The following is a 24,336-nucleotide window of genomic DNA, read 5'->3' as shown; positions in this document are numbered from 1 at the left end:
GGTACATGATCATCAACCAAAGTTGAGCTGATGTCATTAGACATATTGGCTTGCCTTACTACTACTACTACTACTTCTTCTTCTTCTTCTTCTTCTCTCACTCTTCCTCTTCCTCTTCCTCTTCCTCTGTTCTCTATGCTGCTAACGTTTTTCCCCCAACACAGTAGAGGCCACCCGAGGCCTCTTTTATGCTATGACACTTGATTGAAGTGTTTTGCCAATTGAGTTTGAACAGGTGAGAAGTGAGTGAGAACAATTGGTAATTAATTAGGGTGAAGGCCAGTGTTTTCCAGGTGAGGTGTTCTAAATGATACGATTTGTGCTTAGACTTTTGCAAAAATGTGATTTAGAATTTCTATTTGAGTGAAAACAATGGAATTGAGCTTAGCAGTCTCTGGAGTCTTCCTGTTGACACATGAGCTTAACGTTTTCAGACTTGTGTGCATAGTTCTATTTCTTGTGTATATACAAAACTGTAATATGAGAGATGGCAGAGTGCAGAAGTGTTGCAATGCTTTGCAACCTTGCTAGTGTGTCACTGGTTTGATTGAGTTAGGTTAAATTCATGAAAGCCTTTTTTTTTGTAAAACCAAAACCTGTGCAACCATGCAACTGTGTTTTAGATCTTTCTATCATGCAGTTTAAATGCCATTGAATTTTTAATGAAATTAAAGATTCATAGCAATTCATCGAAGGCTTTTTTGGGAGAAGTAGGCAACCGTGCCAGTCTATTTCTGGTTTAAATGAATGATGTCTCTGTATTGTATGAATAAAGTGCATTGAAGTTAACATAAAAAGAGAAAGAAATGCAACATCATCCATTTTTTCCATCTCAATGAGCTCAATATTAGGTCAGTTGAATGCACTGTTAAAGAGGTAATGACATTTGAAGAGTCAAATGACGAATATCCAATATGAAACTAGTTTACCATGGTTGATTACCAAAGTAATGAAGATCATAAATGAGACATGAAAAATGTCTTAGCCCCAACCTGCCTGTTCATGGCCACTCCTCTTCCCTGTTCTCTGCGATGGCAGACATCTTTTAGACCATGTCTATTGTTGGGTCATTTTATTAATTAGATAATGTTGAGAGCTGTTGAATTATTTATGAAGTCCCTGGTATTGAGGTAAATAATAGGCAAGCAATACAATAGTTGTATAGTACAAAGACTAATACTGCAATTCATGGCAACTATCTCAACATTCTCTTGGTACAATTAGTGCTGTTTAGAAAATCAGAAATGTTCTATGAAACTGACATTGAGAAGTGCGGAACTGAAGTGCTATGATTGGTGGATAGATGATTCACTTACTCAAATGTATTTGTTGTAAGTCGCTTTCAATTAAGGCGACTGCATACCAATGTCTAGACTCTATGAAGAGCTTGATAAAGTAGACGTAAAGGTGACACGTTCACTTTGTCCTGGAAGAACTGAGCTGTTGTGGATATTTCTTCAAACAAAGCAGTTGTCGATCTAATTCACAATCAGTGACCGCTTCTGTCTTCTAGTGGCACACACACACTGTCTGCCCTGAGCATATTGAGTTCACTTCTCCTTTCACTTAAGTCCCCAGCTCATCAAACACCTATTGTTTCAGAGTAGTGATGTTGTTGTGAGGATAGGGGAGAGTGGGGAAGGAGAAGGGTGGGAGGGGACGGAAAGACACTTCCTCTATGGGGAAATAAAAATAGCCTTTGTGTGCAGCTTAAGAGCCCCCAGCCCAGGGGACAGTCAGAGGGATCTCAGACTGACAGGTCTGTCTATCACCACGACGACTCAGCCGTGGTCACACACAAAGGACAAGGACACACAACTGTCCTTCCCCTGCCCCAGCCTCAGCCTCCGTCCCAGCTCCAAACACTCACCTTATGTCCATGTCACATGGACTGTCATTGGCTCTGCCACCTGTCACTCATTGCGCTGTAATTGTAAAGTTCACTTCCAAGCTCACAGTAAGGAACCAGCTTTGTCCCCCTAATGATTGACTCTGTTGAAGCCCGGAACCAGAAGAAGGGAGGTGACACTGGGTCTGTAGTGAAACCCTAGCTCTACAGTATGATCAGAGTTTGACCACTATAGAGAGTCTGTAATTGTAAAATAATGGGATGAGGGGTCTTGAAACATGAAACATTTGTATGGATGCATGCTGTAATGAAATAGAGTGTGGTGGAGGAGGGGGTCAATGGGTTTCCTCAGGATTAACTACAAACATCCAATCCAGAACGTTCATTAGATAACACTTTGTTGTCGGGCCTTTCCTCTCGTTCACCTTTTCTCCTCCTCTGAAGATTAGACAGGCTTTAATTGACTCCAGCAGACTCTCTCATAGTCTCTTTGTAGCTCTCGGTGGTTTTACATGATTTGAAAAGTGCTGGCATCACATTAGCAGCGCTGGTTTTCTCCTAATCCCATTTGTCCTGTGGTTAGACAGGGAGCCAGCAGAGCAGAGTCACTCAGTGAGAGAATATGGAGAAATGCTTTAATAGGAGCAGCTCTAATTCAATTGACATGTGTGGCTTTAATGGATTTTTTAAAAATGTGTGGCTTTAATGGATTTTACCAGGTGGGCCTGAATTCTTTTTATTTTAAGGCATATTAACCTGTTTAAATGAGTTTTTTTCTCAGACCTTTACTTTTTGAGCAGTTGGAAGCAAATCAGTGACATGTAGGAGATGATAATCTCTTTCTTGAGCCACGTGAGTTGATTTTTGATTCAGCTCCTAATACCGGTAAGTGTTATTTTTGTCTATGGACTGCGATTTTTTCTCCCCTATGATATTTAATGTATTCTACCACGGGGGCCCCGCAAACACAGACACACACACACTCACACACACACACACACACACACACACACACACACACACACACACACACACACACACACACCTTTACCAAGCCCTCTCTACTCCTACACTGGGTTTTTCTTGCTTTGTCATCTCTTTGTGTTTTCGGAGGGTGAGGTGTGTTTCTACCAGCAGCAGTGTGAGGTGACGTAGCCCCCTTTTATTCCTGCTTCTCTAGGTCAGCATGTCTGGGATAAAGAAAGCAGGGCTCGGAGGTTCCCAAGGGCCCCCCTCTCTCAGGACCTCTCAGTACTATCAAACCCACTGGCCCACAATGGAGATACAGTCTGATATGCACTACAGTAGATGTAGGAGTTGTATACTGTATACATAATCCAGTACTTAACCCTTGTGTGGTGTTCGGGTCAACCGGACCCGTTTTACATTTTTACTTGGTGAGAAATGGTACAAGAATACATTTGATCAATATGAAACTCCATGGCCTTGGCTTATTTTCTATGAAAAACATATAAAAGTGGGAAAAAAATGTTTTACACATCCTACAATACCCCAACACATTTATGTCCTTCATAAGATCTTCGGGTCATTTAGGCCCGGATGCACAGAGACACACAGAAACATACACACACTCACACTGACACTCACTCACTCACTCACACACCTCTGCTCTAGCTTTCCCGTGCCAAGAAGCCGTCTGCTCTCGCACTTTTTACCCTTTGAAGTGCAACATTGTAAACATTTTTACATTTTCTTGCACTGTACAGAACGTATGCAGCAACTGCAAAAAGTACATTTGAGGTACACACACTGTCACATTCTGTGCTTCATGTGTTGTGTAGACAGGCATACCCATGCACACACAATTGTAGCCAGTGGTATTTCAGAATTATTTGGGATTTTTCAGACATAATACTGTATTTCGACAGTGACAGTGAAAACAGTGTACATTCCGTTCGTGTTTTGTGATTCAGCATTTGCAGACATTTTTGAGAGATGTATTTCATAGCTATTGGCAAAAACAATCTTAGTTTGGTTCTTTCATTTCTATTCTTGTTCATCACCTGTATTTTCTTTACAGCTTTGATTATAATTAGATAAATGTGAAATTCAATTGAGAATATAAATTCTAAATAATAAACAGCAATGAAAACATTCTTTCATTAACATTTTTCCTAGATAAGTATGATTTATGACACCCAGGGCTTTATTAGAGTGGATTTTGCATTTTCAAAGTTAGGGGCATCATGTGCGTAAAAACGCTTCTACTCATCAGGCTGTCGTTCGGCCCCACCTATTCCCAGGGGTCTGACACTTTGTGGGTTGTTACTAAGCATCATCTGCTCCAGCCTCTCCAAAGGGCAGCCCCCTAGATCCACTAGAACAAAAGATATGCACTTTTGAATGTGTACACAGTACCTATTGTGCATTATTGGGTACAGTACCTGTTTGTGCCCACAGGAGGCGCCCTTTAATATTATGGGCTATTTTGGGGCTTTCTTGCGCCCTGAGTATACCCCCTTGTATGGGTCACCCTTGGGACTAGGAGCACCGTGTCAAGACAAGTGCTTTTAAAACCCCAATGATGTCCCGGGTCAACTGGACCCGAACACTACGAAAAGGGTCCAAAAAGTGAACATCACACAAGGGTTAACATCTGTTTTTAGTATTTACAAGGTGATGCACTGGAAATTAGGTCATCGTGAAGAGAGAGGTAATACGCAACTACGCTAAGCTGTACATTTATTCCCTGATTAACTTTGGACGGTTATGGACATGATGCTGACCCCACATAATAGGGGTGGGGTTAGTTAAAAGAAAGAAAGAGAAGCTTCACACTCTTGCTCCAATGCTAATTATTGATTTAATCTAGTGACACAAGTTAAGATTAAGTTATGTCTGACTCCAAAAGATAATATGATGAATATGATTGATAATGATTCGCTCATCACTGCATGACAGACACTGAGTCTAGGCCTTAGAGCAGAATCACAATATGCTTTTGCATTGCAAGACTTGCACCAAATTGTGAAGTTTACAGTACTCAGTGAAATCCCTTAGCCTGATTATTATCTATGTGTTATCAACTATCAGTGTACAGTGCTTGGGATACCTGAATTTGGATGACTATCTACAATCTCAAATAACATTAAAGTGAATCTAGGTGAAAACCTGGTCACAAGTACAGTATGTTGTGCTTTTAGCAGAACCGCAGACAACATTAGATTGTAATTATTAATAATTCACAGAAGCATACAGATAAATTATAAAAACAAATGGACGTTTGAGTAAACTGTTAGGCTATGTGAGTCAAGGACACACAGGAGAGGTATGCGAAACCAAACTGGGGGAAATAAGTATTGAACACATCAACATGTTGTCCAGTAAATGTATTTCCAATGAGCCTATTCAAGTGAAATTTGCACCAGAATTTGGTATTAACTCAAACAATCCAGACAAAATATCTAAACATTAAAGTCCATATGTAAATAAAGTTATGTGTAATAAAGTGGAATGAAACAGGAAAGTATTGAACACACTAAGAAAAAGCAGTACACCACAGCAAGGAAAGGCAAGGAACCAGCTGAAAACCAACAACTAATTAGGAGGCAACTCTACCTCCAATCTGTGCTAATTAATGTCAGCTGGACAAAATGTTGATGTGTTCAATACTTATTTCCCCCACTGTAAGTAAAAAAGTAACCCTACATGCATCTCTCTTCATTCCTTATACCATCCCAACAAGCAATACCAGACAAGCAATACCAGACAATTCCAGATAACACTCGGAGTGTTAGAATCACAATGGGAACTCAAACAGCATTGTCATTGTATCAGCCACATGGAAATACAGTCAGTAAGATAATGGTCAAGAGTTCTGTTCCCACGCACACAAGCACATCATGTCATCTGTCTCCAAAATACATTTGTCATTTTGAGAACAGTGGCATGACAGAATTTTCTGTGTGGCAGTTGATCCACCCACCCTAGACTTTTTCCCTCTGTTCCTTCCTTTTTCCACCCTCTTCCCCCTCTTTCTCCCTCGGAGCTTCCAAACATGGTTTGCATTGATTTATTCTCTTCCACCAATTAAAAGCAATTTTGTGAGCATTAGAGTAAGCCACGCCAGGGGCCTTGTACCACAGATGGCTGTTCATTACCTATCTGTGTGTTTGTGTCTGTGTGTGTGTTTGTGTGGGTGTGGCTGTGGCTGTGGGTGTGGGTGCGTGCGCGTGTGCTTGTGAGCATTCGTGTGTGATTATCTCCGATTCCCATCACGTGCAGGGCATTAATTCTCTGTTCTCAGCCTAAATCCTCATGTCATTGGATCTGTGTCAGTTACCAATGCTGCCACACAATGCTTATCTTTTACCAACTCCCTGCCCCTGTGGGTGTAGAGAGAGAGAGGGGGGGGGGGGGGGGCGGGGGAGGGGGAGTTGTGTAGGCTCTGGGAGGGGTCTGTATTAACGAGGAGAGGAAGCCACTGGTGTAAATAACCCTGGGTTGTGACGGCCGTGTAAAAAGACCCGGACACCAGGCAGAATACCAAGTGTCACTGAGGAAGGATCCTGTGCCACCCATACTTCCCCATGCCCATCTCTAGGTTCCCACGTGCTGTTTTAGTCTTAGTATCACTGCCAGTGTGAGAACTCAGACAGGCTCTGTGTGCCACTGCCTCTATGCCAGTCTTCATAGCAGTGGATCTATGGACCTCCATCCTTCATTAGCCATGACAGAGTTCTGAGGAAGCATCTTAGCCCTCCTAACCGTCTGGTAGAGATAAACATCCAGATCCAAGGAGCAGAGCTAGAGCCTCCAATGGACCCTCTGTTTACAAACTATTTCCTCTTGGTGCAGAACAATTTATCCCTCCGTATTTCAAAAATAAAATGAAATGAAAAATAGAGTGAGGGAAAAGAGAGAACAAGTGTGAGGGTAAATCTCTCTCCTGCCGCAGGCGATGTCGCCGTATTATCTCTCCGTCACAGCTTAGCGGAGGCCTACTCTCGTGCGTGTGTGTGTGTGTGTGTGTGTGTGTGTGTGTGTGTGTACGTCTATGTGTGCGTGTGTGTGTGTGTGTGTGTGTGTGTGCGTGTGCGTGTGTGTGTGTGTGTGTGTGTGTGTGTGCGTGCGTGTGTGCGTATGTGTGTGTGTGTGTGTGTGTGTGTGTGTGTGTGCGTGTGTGTGTGTGTGTACGTCTATGTGTGCGTGTGCGTGTGCGAGTGTGTGAGTGTGGGTGTGGGTGTGGGTGTTTGTGTGTAAAGAGTCGAGCTGTTATGGCTGTAAATGATAGGCATGTTTACCCGTATGCGAACGTTCGTCTGCAGATTAGTCAGCGCCTGCCTGCCTGCCCGCCTGCCGTAGGAATCAGTGGAAATCCACACCTCCCAGCAGCCTCTGAGCCCCTCTCTACCTGCTCTTTCTAAATCACCTCCTCTCAAAGACGCTGACACTTTTATGTCCTGGGACCTGGGAAGATACCGCAATATCCAGGATATAGGAGCAGTTGAACTAATCCTCTATGGAAATTAGTAGCTGTTCAAATCACAGGCTAACAGCTCAAAAGTCAATGAGTTCATCCTTTTTTCCGGGGTGGGGAGATTTATTTTACAATTAAAAAAACTCCTTATCTGATGGCGTAGAGAGAGAGAGAATGTTATGCATACAGTATACCTGTACTTGTATATCTGACAATAGTCACATATCTTTGTAGTATTAGCTATAATCATTTTTCCTGCTGCTTCTCTCTGTGTGCTTTTTCCCTCACTGTGTGTTCCTGACTGTTGTCGAAATCCAATTAAGGCGACACATTTTCGAGAAAATCACAAAACCACACACCATGATAGCAAGCAGATGAATTCTTCATGTGGGTTTGTAAGGCTCCTTCTCTTTGCACACACACCGTGTTTTACACAAAGGGTGGCGTAATTGGCAAACAGATATCCATGCGAAACAATTTCCCCCCCCTCCTTTACGTGCACTCAGCAGAACAATCAGTGAGCCTGCCATAAGCTCTGCTGTATGATTCAGAAATGAAAAGCCAATGAAACATCTATCCTTGTTGCGATGGGGAAGGGTCATTGGCTGGGAGCTGGATATTGTAGATGAGGACACGTGTCTGTTGTTTTGTACACGGTGGAGTTTATGAGGAATTGAGTCAAAGGTTCATGTGCGTCATTGTCACATTGGTTGCAGTCCAGAGTCATTCCAGGTTGTCGCCCATCTCTGTCGCCCATCCCTGTCACTCTGGGTAAAATGATCAAATACATAGGACCTTTAATAGATGCAAATATAGACATGGGAACAGGTGGAGAATTCTAAATGCTTTCTTATCATCTGTGTTGACATTGCAATGGCTAAAAGAGACAGCAGATGAATTATTAATGCTGAGATTAAACGTGGGGGCTGATGTGGGTCTGACAGAGTGACTGTTCTGGAAGATATTGTGTTTACATGACCATTCTTTCTGAGGTGTGGCTGAGCTGTCAACAGCACGTTTATTCTGCCTCTCTGACGATACTGGGCTGAAAGTGGGACTTGATGCATCGGATTCATGCCTTTATAGAAGTCCAGCATTTGTGATAACATTTTGAATTATTAAACTATTCACACTCGAGAGCACTCAGGTCCTCAACTGCTGACGTATTGGAGGTTACTATCAAAACCCAAAAGAAAGTTGGTGATGCAGCAATTATTAATTATTCCCCTAAACTGTGAATACGTTACCTCAAGAAATCAGAGAAGCAAGCTCAGTAAACATCTTCATGTGCCAGTTAAAAAGCTTCTCTTCAATTGAACTTTTAATTCAAATTTTATCTATGTCTGGAAAGTTTTATACGGAAAGGTGAGACCAGAATATTTGTTATCACAATATTTGTTAAAAAAAAACAACCTCCTCTGGATCGGAGGTCTCCTGTTGTAGGAACAGAGTTAAAATCCGGATAGAAACCCTCCTGGTGAGGTCTATAACCCTCCTGGTAAGGGCCGACAGGTTTATTAACGATTGTGTGGAGATGGTTCCCACCGTTAATCGAGAATAGATACAAGGTCTGGCACCTTTTGTTACAAAAACCCTCCTCTGGAAGGAGGTCTTCTGTTGTGGGAGATATACAAGGTTGCTTTCTTTGCTGCTTTTATTGTATTGATAAATTATGTTTTAGTTGTTTTTGTTTTTAATCTGTTCCTTTTTCTTTCTTTTGCTCTGTATAGTACAGCACTTTGAGCTGCATCCTTATGTACTGTATGAAAGGTGCTATATAAATAAAGTGCATTATTATGATTATTATGATTATTATTATGATTATTGTTATTATTATTATTATTATTATTGTGATTATGATTATGATTATTTAACAACTAACATTTTATATATAACTAAATGTATAAGAAGTGCTATTCTATACATGCTGCAGTTACTTGTGGGTCACATAGAATAGCATCTGTTTTCTTTCCCCCTTGAAGCACGACAGATTGATTTAACTAGCAGCCGAGTGCACAGTCACACTCTGTCACACTTACCCACATACAAGCACACACATAAACACACACATGAAGAAACACGCTGTGACCTCAGAGGGCGTTAGAGCGGAGAGGGCACTCACAGACATGCATTAACATTATCCACATCCACAAACGTGTACACATTAACATTAAAACCTTAATTGACATAAAAAGAGAGAATGCATATCACGCTGTATTGTTTCATGTGGAGGGGGTGGAGACACTGTAAAACATTGCATTCATTTGTTGTGTATAATGACATGAGACAGGGAATAATGTTTTGCAATAGTATTGAGTATTGAGATGCCGAATGTTGGAGTAAGAGTGTGGGTGTGTGTGTGTGTGTGTGTGTGTGTGTGTGTGTGTGTGTGTGTGTGTGTGTGTGTGTGTGGGTGTGTGTGTGTGTGTATGGACTAATGTTGTTTAGTCTGTGTTAAGAGCGTGTGTGGGTGTTGTTCTTGGTCTTGGTTCACAGCACTGCAGACTTATAGGCGGTGGCAGCTGCTTGCGAGACGATTCAGCACAACTTCCATTAGCCATGAGCCACAAACCATCGGTTCCCCTGCTGTCCCACTGATGCCACAGCCCCTGTCTGTCCCTGCTCCCTCCCCTGCTGAGCAGTCTCATTCCCCACACACTGTTTACGTTGGCAGGGGTGGCCCAGTAAAACATGGCCTCCTGCAGGCAGGCTCTGCTGATGGAGGATGCAGATGGGCCTCAGAGGAGTAATGGAGAGAAACGGTTGAAACAGAGTGCCAGCCAGCCCTCTCATTTCAACCAACCCCCGTGCTGCATGGAGCCAGGTGGAGCGGAGCGAGGAGACGGAGTGAAACCCAGGCCCAGGCAGGGGAACGCCGGCTGGGGACTCCCACTGTCACTCAGCTTCCAAGTTATTGGATTTCCTCAGAAGATGTTTATTTCCTTCACTCCCCCACTGAGGGACATCATTCCATTCCTAGTTATCTCATCATTATTTATTGAGGGAGCTACCGGGGAGTCCGAGTGTGGGTCCCGCAGAAAATCAGAGCTGAGCGAGGAGGGGAAGGAGTGGATAGCTTGTTGGGGGTGTGGGGAGATGCTGATGTTATTCCTCTGTACCCTGCGATCAGACCATGATAAGCTGAAATGATGTTCGAATTAAGGGTGTACTGCACTGGGCTTTCTGATTGCCTCAGGACTAGAGTCTACTATTTATCTATCCTTAGTTCTGTTTTGTTCAGGCTCAAAACTGTGGCCATTGCCACAAAGAGAGCATACAGCAGAAGAGTGATGTAGTGAGCCCCTGCTGTGCACAATATAATAATGAAGTATTTAAATTACTAAGTATTAATTAATTAATTAATTATTTAAGTATATCAATTACATTCCCTCCTCATTTCACCACATTTTGCTGTGGGTATTATTGTATTGTTTTATTCATTTCCCAGTGTGTATTATTTGCTATTCAGAGTATTCAGTCTAGCACAAAGCTCAGTAACTTCACAGAAAGCCTATTCAGAGATGGCTTAGTGCCCAGGAGTATTGAAATAGGTTGAATATTTTCAGCAATTGTAGAAACATGTTTGTTCAAACTGTAGCTTTACTTATAATGCCCGTAATAGAACCTATGACTTGATTGTGACAAGACCAAGGAGCTGGTGGTGGACTTCAGGAAGAAAGGTCAGGAACAGGACCCCATCAGCATCAATGGGCCAGCTGTAGAGAGGGACAGCAGTTTTAAGTTCCTCGGCGTCCACATCTCTGACCTCACCTGGGACGTGCACCTCACCTGGGAGGTTTGGCATGGGGACAAAGATCCAGTGGATCTTCTACTGAGGCACAACCGAGAGCATTCTGACTGGGTGCATTACTGCCTGGTATGGCAACTGCACTGCCCTCAACCGCAGAGCGCTAGAGAGGATGGTGCGGACAGCCGAGCACATCAGTAGATGTGAGCTTCCCTCCACCCAGGACATAGACAACAAACGTTGTGTCAGCAAAGCCCGGAGGATCATCAAAGTCAGTCTATCAAAGATCCCAGCCTGCAGTGTGTTTGAACCGATGCCGTCCAAAAGAGGAACCCTCTTCCGGAGCCTCCGGGCCAAACCTCAGAGGCTAACCAACAGCTACTTCCCCCAGGCGATCAGGCTCATGAACAAGCCCACTGTAGACAATTGACTATCATCCACAAGCACATGTATACAAATCTTAAGATCACAGCCACTTTACTACTGTCACTTACATCCTGAACTATTGACACATTTCTATAGAATTCTGCCTAGTGCCTTTTTCTCTATTGTCACTTTTTTATCTTGAATTATGCCTATTCCCTTATTGTCTTGTGTTGCAATGTCAACCGAAGCCTACGAATTTTACTCTCTTACACTTATATACAATGTAACGTGATGTAACAATAAACTTGAAACTTGAAATTTGAACTTGAAGATAATAAAAATACATTTGAATAAAAATTATAAAAAAGAACCTTAAGATGTCTACCACATTGTTGAGAAGTAATTTAAGGTGGTGGTGATATAAAGCCTGAGGTATTTCTTGTTATTTCTTGTTTTCATTTGTGAATAAGAAAAGGAATAGCACCTTGTGATTCTCTGTAAGGGAATGTTTTGATAAATCCATTAGGTATATTCAACTCTATTCAACCACTAGGAGTAATCATTTGTATAGCTCAGTCACCAGGTCTAAAAGAAACATGAGACACATAATTCCCATAATTATCAAGCTGAATATCAGTTTAAAAGTAAACTTATAAAACTAGTATGAGATTTGAAGCAATGCTCCCACTGGGGGAGATTGGGACATTAGGAGCTGCAGGAGTTTCCTCAACAAACTGGATAAGCTTAAGCATTAAGGCAATACAGGCACATGTGTTACTCTCCAAGCTTGGCGACATGGTTCGGGGGGGGGGGGGGGGTAATGACCTGTATTCCCAAGTGCTTGATTCAGCCCAGTCCAAAACACTTTCTCGCTGAGAAACCACAGAGAGACATCATGATTATTCAAGCATGGAAAAACATGTCAGAGAGTGGGGAGACAGAGTGTGTTCCTATATTTGTTTTTTCTTTAACATGTAGCTTTACAGTGCAGTATGTAGCTACCTCTATAGTCCCTGCTTCTAGAGGTAAACAACCCAGCCGATCTCCCATCACATCAGGTGAAACTACCAGCTTCGATGTGCACTTGTCTTTTCATCTGTTCACACCCACACAGAGTGAGAACCAGCTGGTCAAGACATCTAATTTTTCCGAGGAGTAACACACATGCATGCTAAGTGACCATTAGTCCTAGTGTGCCTCTCCTATCCTTTATAGAGATGGTTCCCCTCCATCTGTTGTCTTATTCCCCAGCCTGCAGTTCAATCATTGCTCCTGTCACATGCTATTACGATTTCACATCAAAATGCACCTTTTGGCTGGGGAATGAGTTTTGTTGTCATTGTGTTTATGGCTGCGTTATAAGATTATACAATATCGGTGTGGCAGTCCCTGGGAAGGACCACTGCGATAGACCTGAGGTTTGTGTAGAGAGGGAGACAAACTCAAGGTTTTGTTTTATTTCGTTTGTGTCAACACAAGGCCGGGAGTGAGCCCCAGCTGAGCTCTGTTCAGAGCTGGGAAGGTGTGTGGAGGCGGAAGGCTGTGGCAGGATAGAGCCAGCTGCCCCAGACTGCACCTGACTGGTCTGTGTCCAATCACAGTGTGAAGAAAGGCTGTCTATTACATTTTTTGCTCACATTTTCCCTCAGAAATCTCTCTCTGCTCTCTGTCCAGTAAATACACTGATGACTAATGACTGAGATTTTACTTTTTCCCTGTGTACATTATCCCCTTTTGTACTCATTGCAAGGTGCAAGGACATTGGTACTGTCATTTGCTGCAGTCAAAGAACCCCTTTCATTATGGCCTCTTAGAATTTACAACAAAAAAAGTCATTACAACCATTACAGAGGAGACAAGAGAGGAGAGGTCTCAATAGTATGTGTAATTTGGCATGCAATTCACACATGGCAAAAATAAATCATGGGGGTGAATGGCTGGACGATGTGATTTTACCTGTGCTGTGCAAATACACAGACATCTTGACTCAGACCTCTTCTTCTATAATGTTTACTTGTTGAAACCAAAAAATAAGTCATTTTTGGATTTTACTGTGGTTGATGGTCATGCTGTTCTCCCCATAAAGCAGTATTCTGTTTACCACATTAAAGTTGGTATGAGCCAAAAGAGCTGCAATTGAATGAAATCATATTGTTCCCCATCCCTAATTTTCCTCTACCATTAGGGTGTAGATATGGCACATACTGTATGGTAGTATAGGTATAGTATAAGTAAATGGCAGATTGTTGTTAGAATTATCTGATTGGGAGAAAAGAGAAGACAGCTGAGACACACTTGAAGACAAAATGATTTGGGGAACCACCTGATCCTGTGTGCTGTGTCTCCACAGGGAACACTCATCCCTATCATTGTCTCTTTGACCTCAGCTGTTAAGAGGCCAGGCGTCTCAGCTGGAGGCATCTAATGATTCAGTCAATTAAAGATCTGTTTGATATGACCACATGATTTAACCAAACCATGCTGCTCCTTAATCCCTCTCTCTAACCCAGAGTCTGTGGGTGTGTTGTTTCTTCTCTCTTCTTCCCCAGGGTGAAGTTGAAAGAGGGGATGACATTTCTGGGTGCCAGGCCCAGTAACCCCACCTTGTGGATGGTGAGCCAGGACGTGAGGAGTGAGGGCCATAGAGTGGTCACCCTCCGCTGTCGTAGGAAGGAAGCCAGCTATGGACAACGGTCAGCTGCACAGCCTTTTACCATCACTGATATACTGTGGCTACATATAACCATCCAGCCATCCATAACCTTCCTGTGAATGACTGCCTGGTTGATTGCTCTTCACTTTAAAGTGTTGGCGTGAGACGAGCATCATATCAAGAGCATCATATCACTGGTGCCTGCCTACTCTAGTGAGGAAGAGGTTACATAACAGCCCATTTCCAGCTCATTTTGATTAGCATATTCATTTCCCCTACTGAGATGCCCTTAAAGTCGTTTGGTCATTTCCTATCTGTATTTACATACTCAAATTAATATGCTAAATAGGAATGTGATTCCCAGGATGTGAAAAAGGTTTCAGTGTTAATTAAGTACAGATTGGGGGCCTTTGTGTGTTGTAATGGTTTTTTTCTATGGATCAGGAAGTTGTGTTAATAAATCTAACTTTCCAGTGACAGGTGTAATTTTACGGATTAGAGGAAGATTGGGAGGTTGGGGAATTTTGCTTATTAAACCCATGGCCATCATTCCACTCCACTTATTTTAGACTCAGGGCATATATTAAAGTTAAAGTTTGCCATCTACCATTAGATTCAATGTTTTTTCAGAGGTTGTTTGAATTTAACCTTTAAGCCTTGCATGTAATTCTAATCTATTTGTTCAGTGATTTATGTCCTGACATTGTCCAGTCCAAGAATAGCTATTATTAACTCCAAGAACCACACACATGACATCATTTGGACACAAGAAACATTCTGTATGAAGAAATAGGACATAAACATTGATTGGTTTCTTAAGAAGTGCTGAACTTGTGATTGCTGCCGAACAACCGTGCTGAACAACCTTGATATACCTAGAGACTTGTTGTACCCTTAGCTTGAGAGGATGTTCAAAATCCTGGGAGGTACCTCTTCATAGCCCCAAGCAGAGCAACTACAGCACTAGTCTGGCACCCATCACGAACAACATGAAAGGAAATATTCAGCAAACAGAAAGTCAACACCAAAACCTGGCATCTAGCTCCACCCAGGCATCTAGCTCCAGTCATCCCCCAGACGTGGGCATTATTCTCTGTGCTCTGTCTCAACACCAAAGACTTTCTCACATGAGTGCAGAGTTAAATCAGTTTTTATTGATTTAAGTGAGCGAGTCAGAGACAAGAGCGAGCATATTTAGTCTAATCCCTGCCCGTTGGGCCGTGTTCGATGGGCTGCTCCCTAATCCCCCCAGCTGTCCAAGTTGCTTTAGAGGGAAGCACTAAGATGCTACGGCTATACAATGATCCCGTTTTTTTCCTATTGGCCTCTGCACTCCTAGTCTTTTTATTGAAGCTCCTACGGAGAGGATTAGATGCAGCAATCTCATCTGTTGGAGCTGTCATCCAATTTTTCAGCGTCACACTCTAATGTGACTTCTCTGTGTCTCCGTCCTCTCCCCTATGACTCTTTTCTCCTTTATTGTGGATGGGGGATGACTTGTTGTGCGAGCACTCAGAGGTCAAACGGCTCTAGTTCTCTTGTGCTTCTTTATGTCTCCTTTCGCCAGGGGAAATGTGATTACTTGTGTTATTACCTGTGTGTGTGCACCTTTGACCCTGGGTTTATGATGCCTAGTATATGAGGAGAACAGCAGGTATGTTGTTGTTGTTGTTGTTGTTGTTGTTGTTGTTGCCTCCACTCATCCCTACACAACCAAGGGCTCAATTCTATTTCAATTCAATCAATACAGAAGATTTATTAGAGCTCATTATTTTCGATTTGACTGGTTTTTATTGCCTCAAACCTGCATCAGGTGTAAACCGACTTTTACAATATGTAATACTGACATAACAGACATTTTACAGTCAGCTTTGTATTTCAAACCAGAATGACTATAGTGATTATGATGAACTACTCAAGACTTTGCCGGCAAGAGTTACAACATAGCATTCTGAGGTAACTATTGGCTAAGACACAATCGCTGACTCAACTTGATACAATGTGCCAACTTTACCTCTTGTTTGTTATGCAGAAAAAAAACACACATTGTTGCTTCCATAGAGTGGGCATTTCCGTTGCAGATGTTTCAGTTCAGCACATACAGTATCACATACTGATAAGGGATCAGAATAAGCTCCTATAGAAATTCACAGAAGCACTACTGTACATCTCTACCTGGTATGGACTAAAGAGCACTCTGTGAGATTGGAAAGTCTTTAGGCAGCACAGCAGTGCTATTAAAGGCAGCACATTTAAAACAGCAGCAGTCCTGCTTCCTCAGCATGTCATAACCCAGTCTAAGTGGAGCCCTCGCTCCTCTCCTCTCCTATCCTCTCCTATCCTCTCCTTTCCTCTCCTCTCCTCTCTGCTCCTCTCCTCTCCTCCACCTCTCCGTAAAAGTGCCATGTCTGGACCTAGTTAATTAAGACTGTCTCGGTACAGATGGATATCCCCTCTGTGGCACCAGTTCATTATTCCCAGAGACTGGCCACAGGGAGAGAGCTCATGTTGAGCTGCAACAGCCTCTTTATAGAACTAGTACTAGTCATTATAGCCATACGTAGGGCTCAGAGAAGAGCCACTGTCACCCACACCCAGACTGACACTGACACGTGATTGCGCAGTGAGTGTCTTTATCATCTCCCTCGCCCCTCACTAATTTCTAACCCCTGCCTGATTGCATTGACTCTCATTCCCGATGACGAATTCAACGTTGCTCAAATGCCTGAAGCAGACCCCCCCCCTATCATTCTAAAGGACACATGTCATATCCATGTAGCCTCAAAGTCCTTCCCTACTGTATATCACCACTGTGGGAATTACACACTGGGAATCACCCAGCGGGATACCAGAGGTAAGGAAACCATCAGGCGGCCTGTGTGTGGGACAACACTGGGGTTTGAGCAGCATGCTGTAGGCCTTAATGTTGTATAAATCAAGACGGAAATGAAATGGCTCTATTACATTAGGGCCGGAGTGGGCCGTTAACAGGACAGCCTTAATGATAACTCTCTTAATAATGAATCAGGATTTTCTCCCCCCCCAAGGCCTTCACTGAGAGCTGCTCTCTCTGAAGCATTATTGGCATTTTCATCAATGCAGAATGGTGTCGGCGCTGGCTGCATTTGTATGCACCTCTCACAATTGAGATGACGCGTGATCAATGCTTTACTTCCCCGTGACCGCCCAGTCATGTCACAGCTTGTGACTCCAGGCGTTTCTGTTAAGTGGGAATGAGTGAACTGGGTCGTTTGTTAACGCAGTCCTCTTATTAGGCTCTCCCATAATGTAACGATAACGGGCAAGGAACATTCAAATGGGGATGTTATGCAATGAATCAGCTTTCCTTTATCAGGGTGGGAGCGGAGATGTGCTGTAGGTTCTTTCTAGGACAGCCTGGTGATTACACCAATCTCTCTCTAGATTACTCTGTGTCTTGACTGGAACCGTGCGCTTCTTCTCCTGTTACGTGGCCTTGGGAAACTGTATGGAAAACCAATGGCCAGGTCAGTCACAATGTGCCGGTGCAAATACAGAAATCAGGAGGTAATAACTCGTATTAGGACCTAGGGAACAAGTAATGATGGGCATCAGCTACCATGGGAACTCAAGTCAAAGAGCCATTCTGATTGGGGCTTATTATGGATAGAATAGCGTGATAGAATAGAGTGACTCTGGGATGAGATCACATGGTTTCAATCACTCCATCTTGTGCCCATTTTCATTTGTTCCCCAACAGTATGTGGCAAATATGGACCAGGCTACTTCTGGCTAGCCAGAGGACAGACAGACAGATTGAAGTTTGCATGTCGTCTGCCACCGCGGATTCATGTGTTTCAGATTAATAAGGGTTTATGAGTTTATGTCAGTGAGTATCCTGCTCTTAGAGGTTAATCCCCAGAGGATTTGAATGTGCCTGCACATTAGTATACACTACAATGTTGCAGCTAACAAGACACAGAGATATCCAAACTCCTCCCTGCTACTGTGTCGTAGACCTAGATTCTTCACTGAGGGAGGGCTATGATTTGGTTGTAAAAACGAAAGAAATATGCTGCTGTATGAAACAAAAGGACATAAATAAGCACAGCATGGTCTGCGAAAGCCTCTGTGGATTTATTACTCATACATGCTGCTCATAAACAGATTCATGACCACGTGCTCCTGCAAGTATGTCCTCATGTTGTCTGACAAGTCACAAAAAAACTAAATTTTCTTGAAATTAGCCCTGTGGTGAGAACAATTGTGTTGTTTTGGAATGCTAAAATGAGTGTGGTGTTTGCTGCAGGGACGCTACAGGTGGCACTAACTTGAAAGACAATGGACATAAACAGTGCTCTTTCTATAGTTTAGATGCATGCTTGAATGATCCCCTGGAAGTGTCTCTTGCATTCCTATTAGCCAAACAGCAAATTGCTAATGGGGCACTTACACGTTCCATATTACCACCCTCAGAGCCATTTTAGTCTACTGTCATCCTATTCTATTTAGCTACAGTATTGAATTGAGGAGAAAAAACATTACAAATATTGTACAATAGAACACAGTGACAAACCTCTATTTGGTGCCCTTAAAGTGAATTGTGATGCTGTTCAACAATCTTAATCTCAAGACTTCAACATAACTCTTTGCTATATTGAAAACTTAACCAAACACCTGAGTAATCGTGCTGGTCACGGCACTGTCCCCTGTATTTATCGAAGTTACAAAAGAACCTTGGCTTCCAGTAGATTCCAATTAATCCCACTCACCCTATCTGGTGATATGATTGGCTTTTGTAATGCGGTGCACAGCATATTCCAACACTATTATGATTGCTTGCCTGGCACCAGTGCTGGCTCATTTCTGTAACCTGAGCAGCAGAGATATTCAAATGACCCTATTAAGTGAAGGCCTGGGTTGTGCAGAATGAGAGACACATTATGGTTCAGGAAATACGGCATATGAGCTTGTGAAAAGACAGGAAAGTGCATTTTTGCTCCTGCTGAGAATTGGCACATGGTAACATGCGGGGAGCTCTATCCTCAGACAAGCGCTTACGGAATCAATCAACTAGGAGGGAACGAGAGAGAGAAAAGAGAAATGGATGGCAAGTGAGTTTCGATAAAGGGACTAGTGGGAAGTGGCTCTTTCTGAAAGATTTGTGTCGATGTTGTGTGCTAAAAATGAGAGCAGCAGGCATACGACCTCCCCCATACACACCACTTCCTCTGTTTTATTCCATTCATGCAGACCTCCAAGGTAGAATCGGTGTCTGGTAGATGGTGGATGAAATGCAGTAAGAACTCAAATGCTCAGCACTCTTCTTAACTCACTTCTGCAGTGCTGCTGCCGCTTAGCAGGCATTTATCGGCTCTGACATGTAATCAGCCAGCATACAGAGGCTTGGGGCCACAGGGGTATCAGTACTGCACCCCTACCCACCCCCCACTCCCCGCCCCGCCCCGGTCCAGTCATTAGGGCCCTCCACTGCACGCCACCCAGCCATGTTTACAAGCTCTTGATGAGATGCCACACTCTTTTCATGTCACTTGCCTCAGTCAGCCCAGCGACACACACATACACACACACACACACACACACACACACACACACACACACACACACAAACACACACACACACACACACACACACACACACACACACAGATACAGGTATTTGCCTGACGCGGGTTGTGTTATGTTTTTTTAGATTAGATTAGATTCAACCTTTGTCATTGCACAGAGTATAACAATGTATCTTTTTTGCTCTAGGCACAGGGTCAGCCATAGTCAGCGCCCCTGACTACGGCAGTGGTAGACACCTTAGATATAATGCCAGCAACCCTCCAGTCACCAGCTCACATCCAACTCCCTCCTAAGGTGGGGATTGAACCAGCGACCTTCCGATTGCTAGCCGGCCTCTCTAACCTCTAGGTTACCTGCCGCCCCAACTGTTGTTGTTGTTGTTGTTGTTGTTGTTGTTGTTGTTGTTGTTGTTGACTGACCTGAGGTGATGTTGAACAATCTGTGCACTGTCTCCTGTGAGGTCATTAAGAAAATGGGGTTACAAAGAAAGAAACTCACAACAACCACATTGACTTAAACCCACAGTATGTGTATTGTACATGAGCACATTCATGAACAGGCAGCATTAAGCATCTGATAGTGGGAAAAAAAAGGTGTTCTTTTTGTCGTAGAGAGTGTGTTTTTTTTAAAGAATTTATTGTTTATCAGTGCAGCTCATACGGTAGTTGAATGAATGAATGATCTTTATTGTCATTGTACAGGTACAACGAAATTGAAATGCAGACCCTAGGTGCTAACAATCAAAACACATATCCTAGGTGCTAACAATCAAAACACCGTCCTAAGATAATAAAAAACAAGATATACAGAAGTTAAACTGTTACATGACCCTAGCCATCATCACACCCTTTATCGGTTTCGGCCGCCCATTAACACCTCCTTTCAATGTTTATTCCTCTTCCTCGACTGTAGCTGTAGCTAGAAGGCCTAACCAATGTTCAGTGTGCAAAATGTGTAAATTGCCATTGAGTTCACTTTCTTTAATTAGTCTTCAGATTTCATGACTGAGTTCTTCCAATTATGGATCAATGTCTCATCTCTGCAGATGGAGTCCTGGGTGAGTGAAGGCAGTTTTGTAGTTATGAAATACTTAATACTTAATCATTTTTCCTCTGCCGAGAAGACTGCTCACCCCAGACTCTGTAATAGCTTACTGTGCTTGTGTGTGTATTTTGTGTGTGTGTGTGTGTGATATGTAGGTATACATATCACACACACTATATATATATGTGTGTGTGTGTGTGTGTGTGTGTGTGTGTGTGTGTGTGTGTGTGTGTGTGTGTGTGTGTGTGCATGCGTGCCTGCCTGCCTGCCTGTGTGCCTGCGTGCGTGCCTGCGTGCGTGCGTGCGTGCTGTGCGACATGTCTATTTAATTGCTCTGGCAGTAATTTAGCACTGAGCTCATTAACTGGCATACCACACAGAAGACGCTAAATTCAGTTAAATACATAAGCACACTCCTGACATGCTGTGTGAGAGGGCTGGTGCTCACACACTCTGGTCTGCCACTATAGTGCTTTAAAACACAGCCAAGTATCCTCCTGGCTGCTGGTCATACTGGCGTCTGGAGGTGTATAGATACATTAAGCTAATGTTTATAGTGGTAATATCATCATAGGTCATCATAGGCCTCATCTACACTTGACTCTTAAATCACTTGTTGTGATGATGATGATCAGAACACAATCCCATCACAGTATGTGCGTCCACACCTGGTGTTCTACATTTTCAAAATTGCATTTCTTTTAGCGGTCTCCCATGACCACATTGTGTGCAAATAGTTTTCCTCCCCTCACTGTATAGGCTGGATGCACTTTTCGGTCGCTATGCAGAAATCTAGGACACAATGCATCGCTATACGGTAACACAGCCTGATCCCAACACTATCAAACTACAATCTACAATCAAATCATAATGGGACCTGTCAGTGACAGCACTTGCGTTTTATGGTGTTGGCCCATAACAGAACTGATTTGAAGTGTCAAGGGTAGTCAGAGTAATCCTGGTCAGATCTCTGCTGCTGGCCAGGCGTAACAGTGTTTTATCATGGCATGCTCTTAACAACACCACATGTACATGGAGTGGTGGTATACTGGTTATCATGAATGAATGAATGAATGAATGGTCTTTATTGTCATTGCTATAGTACAGGTACCAAACAACGAAATTTGGGAGGGGTGGCTCCCCTGGTGCTAGGAAAGAAAAAAAAACTAAAAAGACAAGAAGGGAAAGGAGCTGGTTTACATAAATAAAGGCTATGTACACTATCCACTATACTATACTGTACAGATAAAACACTGTGCTGTACTTAATGCTATGCTATACCTATTCTAACATTTCCTATTTCTCTGCAACCTTATGTACCCGAGGGTTGTCATATTGATCATGTTACTGAATCTGTTCCTCTCCCTAACTGTGTTCATCTGCCAATGCTTGTGTGTGTGTGTGTATACGTGTATGTGTGTGTGTGTGTGTGTGTGTGTGTGTGTGTGTGTGTGTGTGTGTGTGTGTACTTGTGTTAGCTTGTTTGTGTGTGTACACGTGTGTGTGCATTGGAGCATGTACTGCATGGGCTCTATTTTAAGTCAGTAAGTCCAAACGCAGGTATATTGCCAATTTGAGTCAGCTGTAACAGGTGAAATGAAGCCAGCACTGGAGTGCTGTTCTGCCTGCACTCAGGTGGGTGGAGGAGCAGTACTGGAGTGCTGTTCTGCCTGCACTCAGGTGGGTGGAGGAGCAGTACTGGAGTGCTGTTCTGCCTGCACTCAGGTGGGTGGAGGAGCAGTCAAAGTGGTGTTCATGACAATGAGCAGGTCAAGTGCAATCTGTCGCGGTAAAACATTCTGGTCTTGAAAATAGCACTAATATTTCTGACACAGCCCCCTAGCGCTCTCCACCAGCGCTATTAAAACAGAGCCCTACGTATGTGTGGATGCATGAGAGTGTGTGTGTGTGTGTGTGTGTGTGTGTGTGTGTATGTGTGTGTGTGTGTGTGTGTGTGTGATGCTCCTATCTAAGAAGCGGATAGAAGGGTAATAGGGGTTAGGTATCTCTCAGCCTGTCTGAGTCCTGACTGGCTGCAGTGAGCATGTGGGTGTGAGCCAGCTGTGCCAGCGTGGGACCGGAGCCTCTCCTCACCAAGCCACAGCAGCATCTCTCTCTGCCACTGTCATTATCACAAACACAAAGGGTCTGTGTGTGTGTGTGTGTGTGTGTGTGTGTGTGTGTGTGTGTGTGTGTGTGTGTGTGAGTGTGTGTGTGTGTGTGTGTGTGTGTGTGTGAGTGTGTGTGTGTGTGTGTGTGTGTGTGTGTGTGTGTGAGTGTGTGTGTGTGTGTGTGTGTGTGTGTGTGTGAGTGTGTGTGTGTGTGTGTGTGTGTGTGTGTGTGTGTGTGCGTGTGTGCGTGCGTGCGTGCGTGCGTGCGTGCGTGCGTGTGTGTGTGTGTGTAAGCGTGCCATTGTTTGTGTCTCTCCTCTATTTAAAAGGTATTGTTTAAATAGTACACCATACATTTGTGTCTGAATACCCTCCATTTAGATCATGATTCATAAGACGCGGGCACATTTCTCGCTCACTGTTGAAGACACATTACATGGATGGATGCTTTTTCTTGTTTACCACTGACCTAATTGAGAAACGTCGTTGAGAGCTGAACTGAAACTGATTCCCACCGTATCTTTTCCCCCTCCCCATCTCAGAGAGCCTGATCTAACCAGGAAGTTGTTAACCTTTTCCTTTTGCATTTGGCTTTAGCTAAAGAGTGGGCCATTGATCTGACACTCTGGGCCCCCCTGTGTCAATGGACCTTGTGTGTTCTGTTCTCTGGGTTCCGTTGCCGTGCCAACAACGGGGGACATCTCTTAAGACCAGCCTCATTAGCGGGATGGAGGAAGACAGGCTCTTCCCAGTATCACAGCTGCAGGTGCAAGGAGAGGCCATAATGTCACTCACAAAATACCCCTGGAGGTTGGCTTATCTGCCCAGACATCATCACTCCTGCAGCAGGGTTTTGTATCTGCTGCCCCCTAGTGTGTGGATGAGTGCTGTGCCCACCCACAGCTCCCGTGGTCATCCATGGCCAAGCTGAAGTTTGTTGCGTGAAAAGGTGGAGTTGAGATCTGTTGGTTGATTTGGGGATTGGATGTGATAAGGATGTACAATCACTGAGGGTCCGATAAATGGAATATGGAACACCACATAAGTTCCAGAACACCACGTAAGTTAGATAAGTTGAGGTCAAGGGGTGTCAGTTGATAATTCCCGTACAGTCACTAGGTGTATATTAAAACAGCAGAGGTGATTCCACTAATGGGTGTTAATGATGTTATTCTGTACAAAAGCATTTATTTCTGATTGGACACCTGGTGGCACAGAGCATTTCATTGGCCCCTCCGTGATTACTTCTGAAATGTGGAGGCGGCTGCACTGCTGCTGTGCACTGAATAGCCTATCCAACACTGAACATCTGTCTGCAGCTACAGTTTATCTCATAACTCTTTAAACTGCCTGCCTGCTTTTCTACAAAGTGGTACAGTCGCCTATTTGCAAAATATTCCCTCCTTATGAATATAGATGGCTCTGGAATGAAATATGTTTGCCTTAACTGTGTTTTGCATTTTTCCAACAAGATGTAGGAGGGAGAAAAATATCATTTGACAGCACTTTGAATAATGACTTTGTTCTATGTGTGCCCTGGAGTGTATGTGTGCCCAA

General features: G+C 43.4%; 1 protein-coding gene across 1 annotated transcript in view; it reads left to right on the top strand.

Annotated features, from left to right (window-relative positions):
- Positions 1 to 24,336, top strand: part of LOC308157840 (transmembrane protein 132C) — a gene marked incomplete at both ends in the record, with an annotated part of 110,893 nt that overhangs the window by 41,352 nt on the left and 45,205 nt on the right. The window contains one exon of the mRNA XM_080531441.1: positions 13,953 to 14,096. Within this exon, the coding sequence (XP_080387567.1) occupies positions 13,953 to 14,096 (144 nt within the window). The remainder of the gene's footprint in view (positions 1 to 13,952; positions 14,097 to 24,336) is intronic.

The sequence above is a fragment of the Nansenia antarctica genome (assembly GCF_963989245.1).
Source record: "Nansenia antarctica genome assembly, chromosome: 5".
NCBI lineage: Eukaryota > Metazoa > Chordata > Actinopteri > Argentiniformes > Microstomatidae > Nansenia > Nansenia antarctica.
Note: the sequence above shows the minus strand (reverse complement) of the source record. Positions and strands in the feature narration are given on the sequence as shown.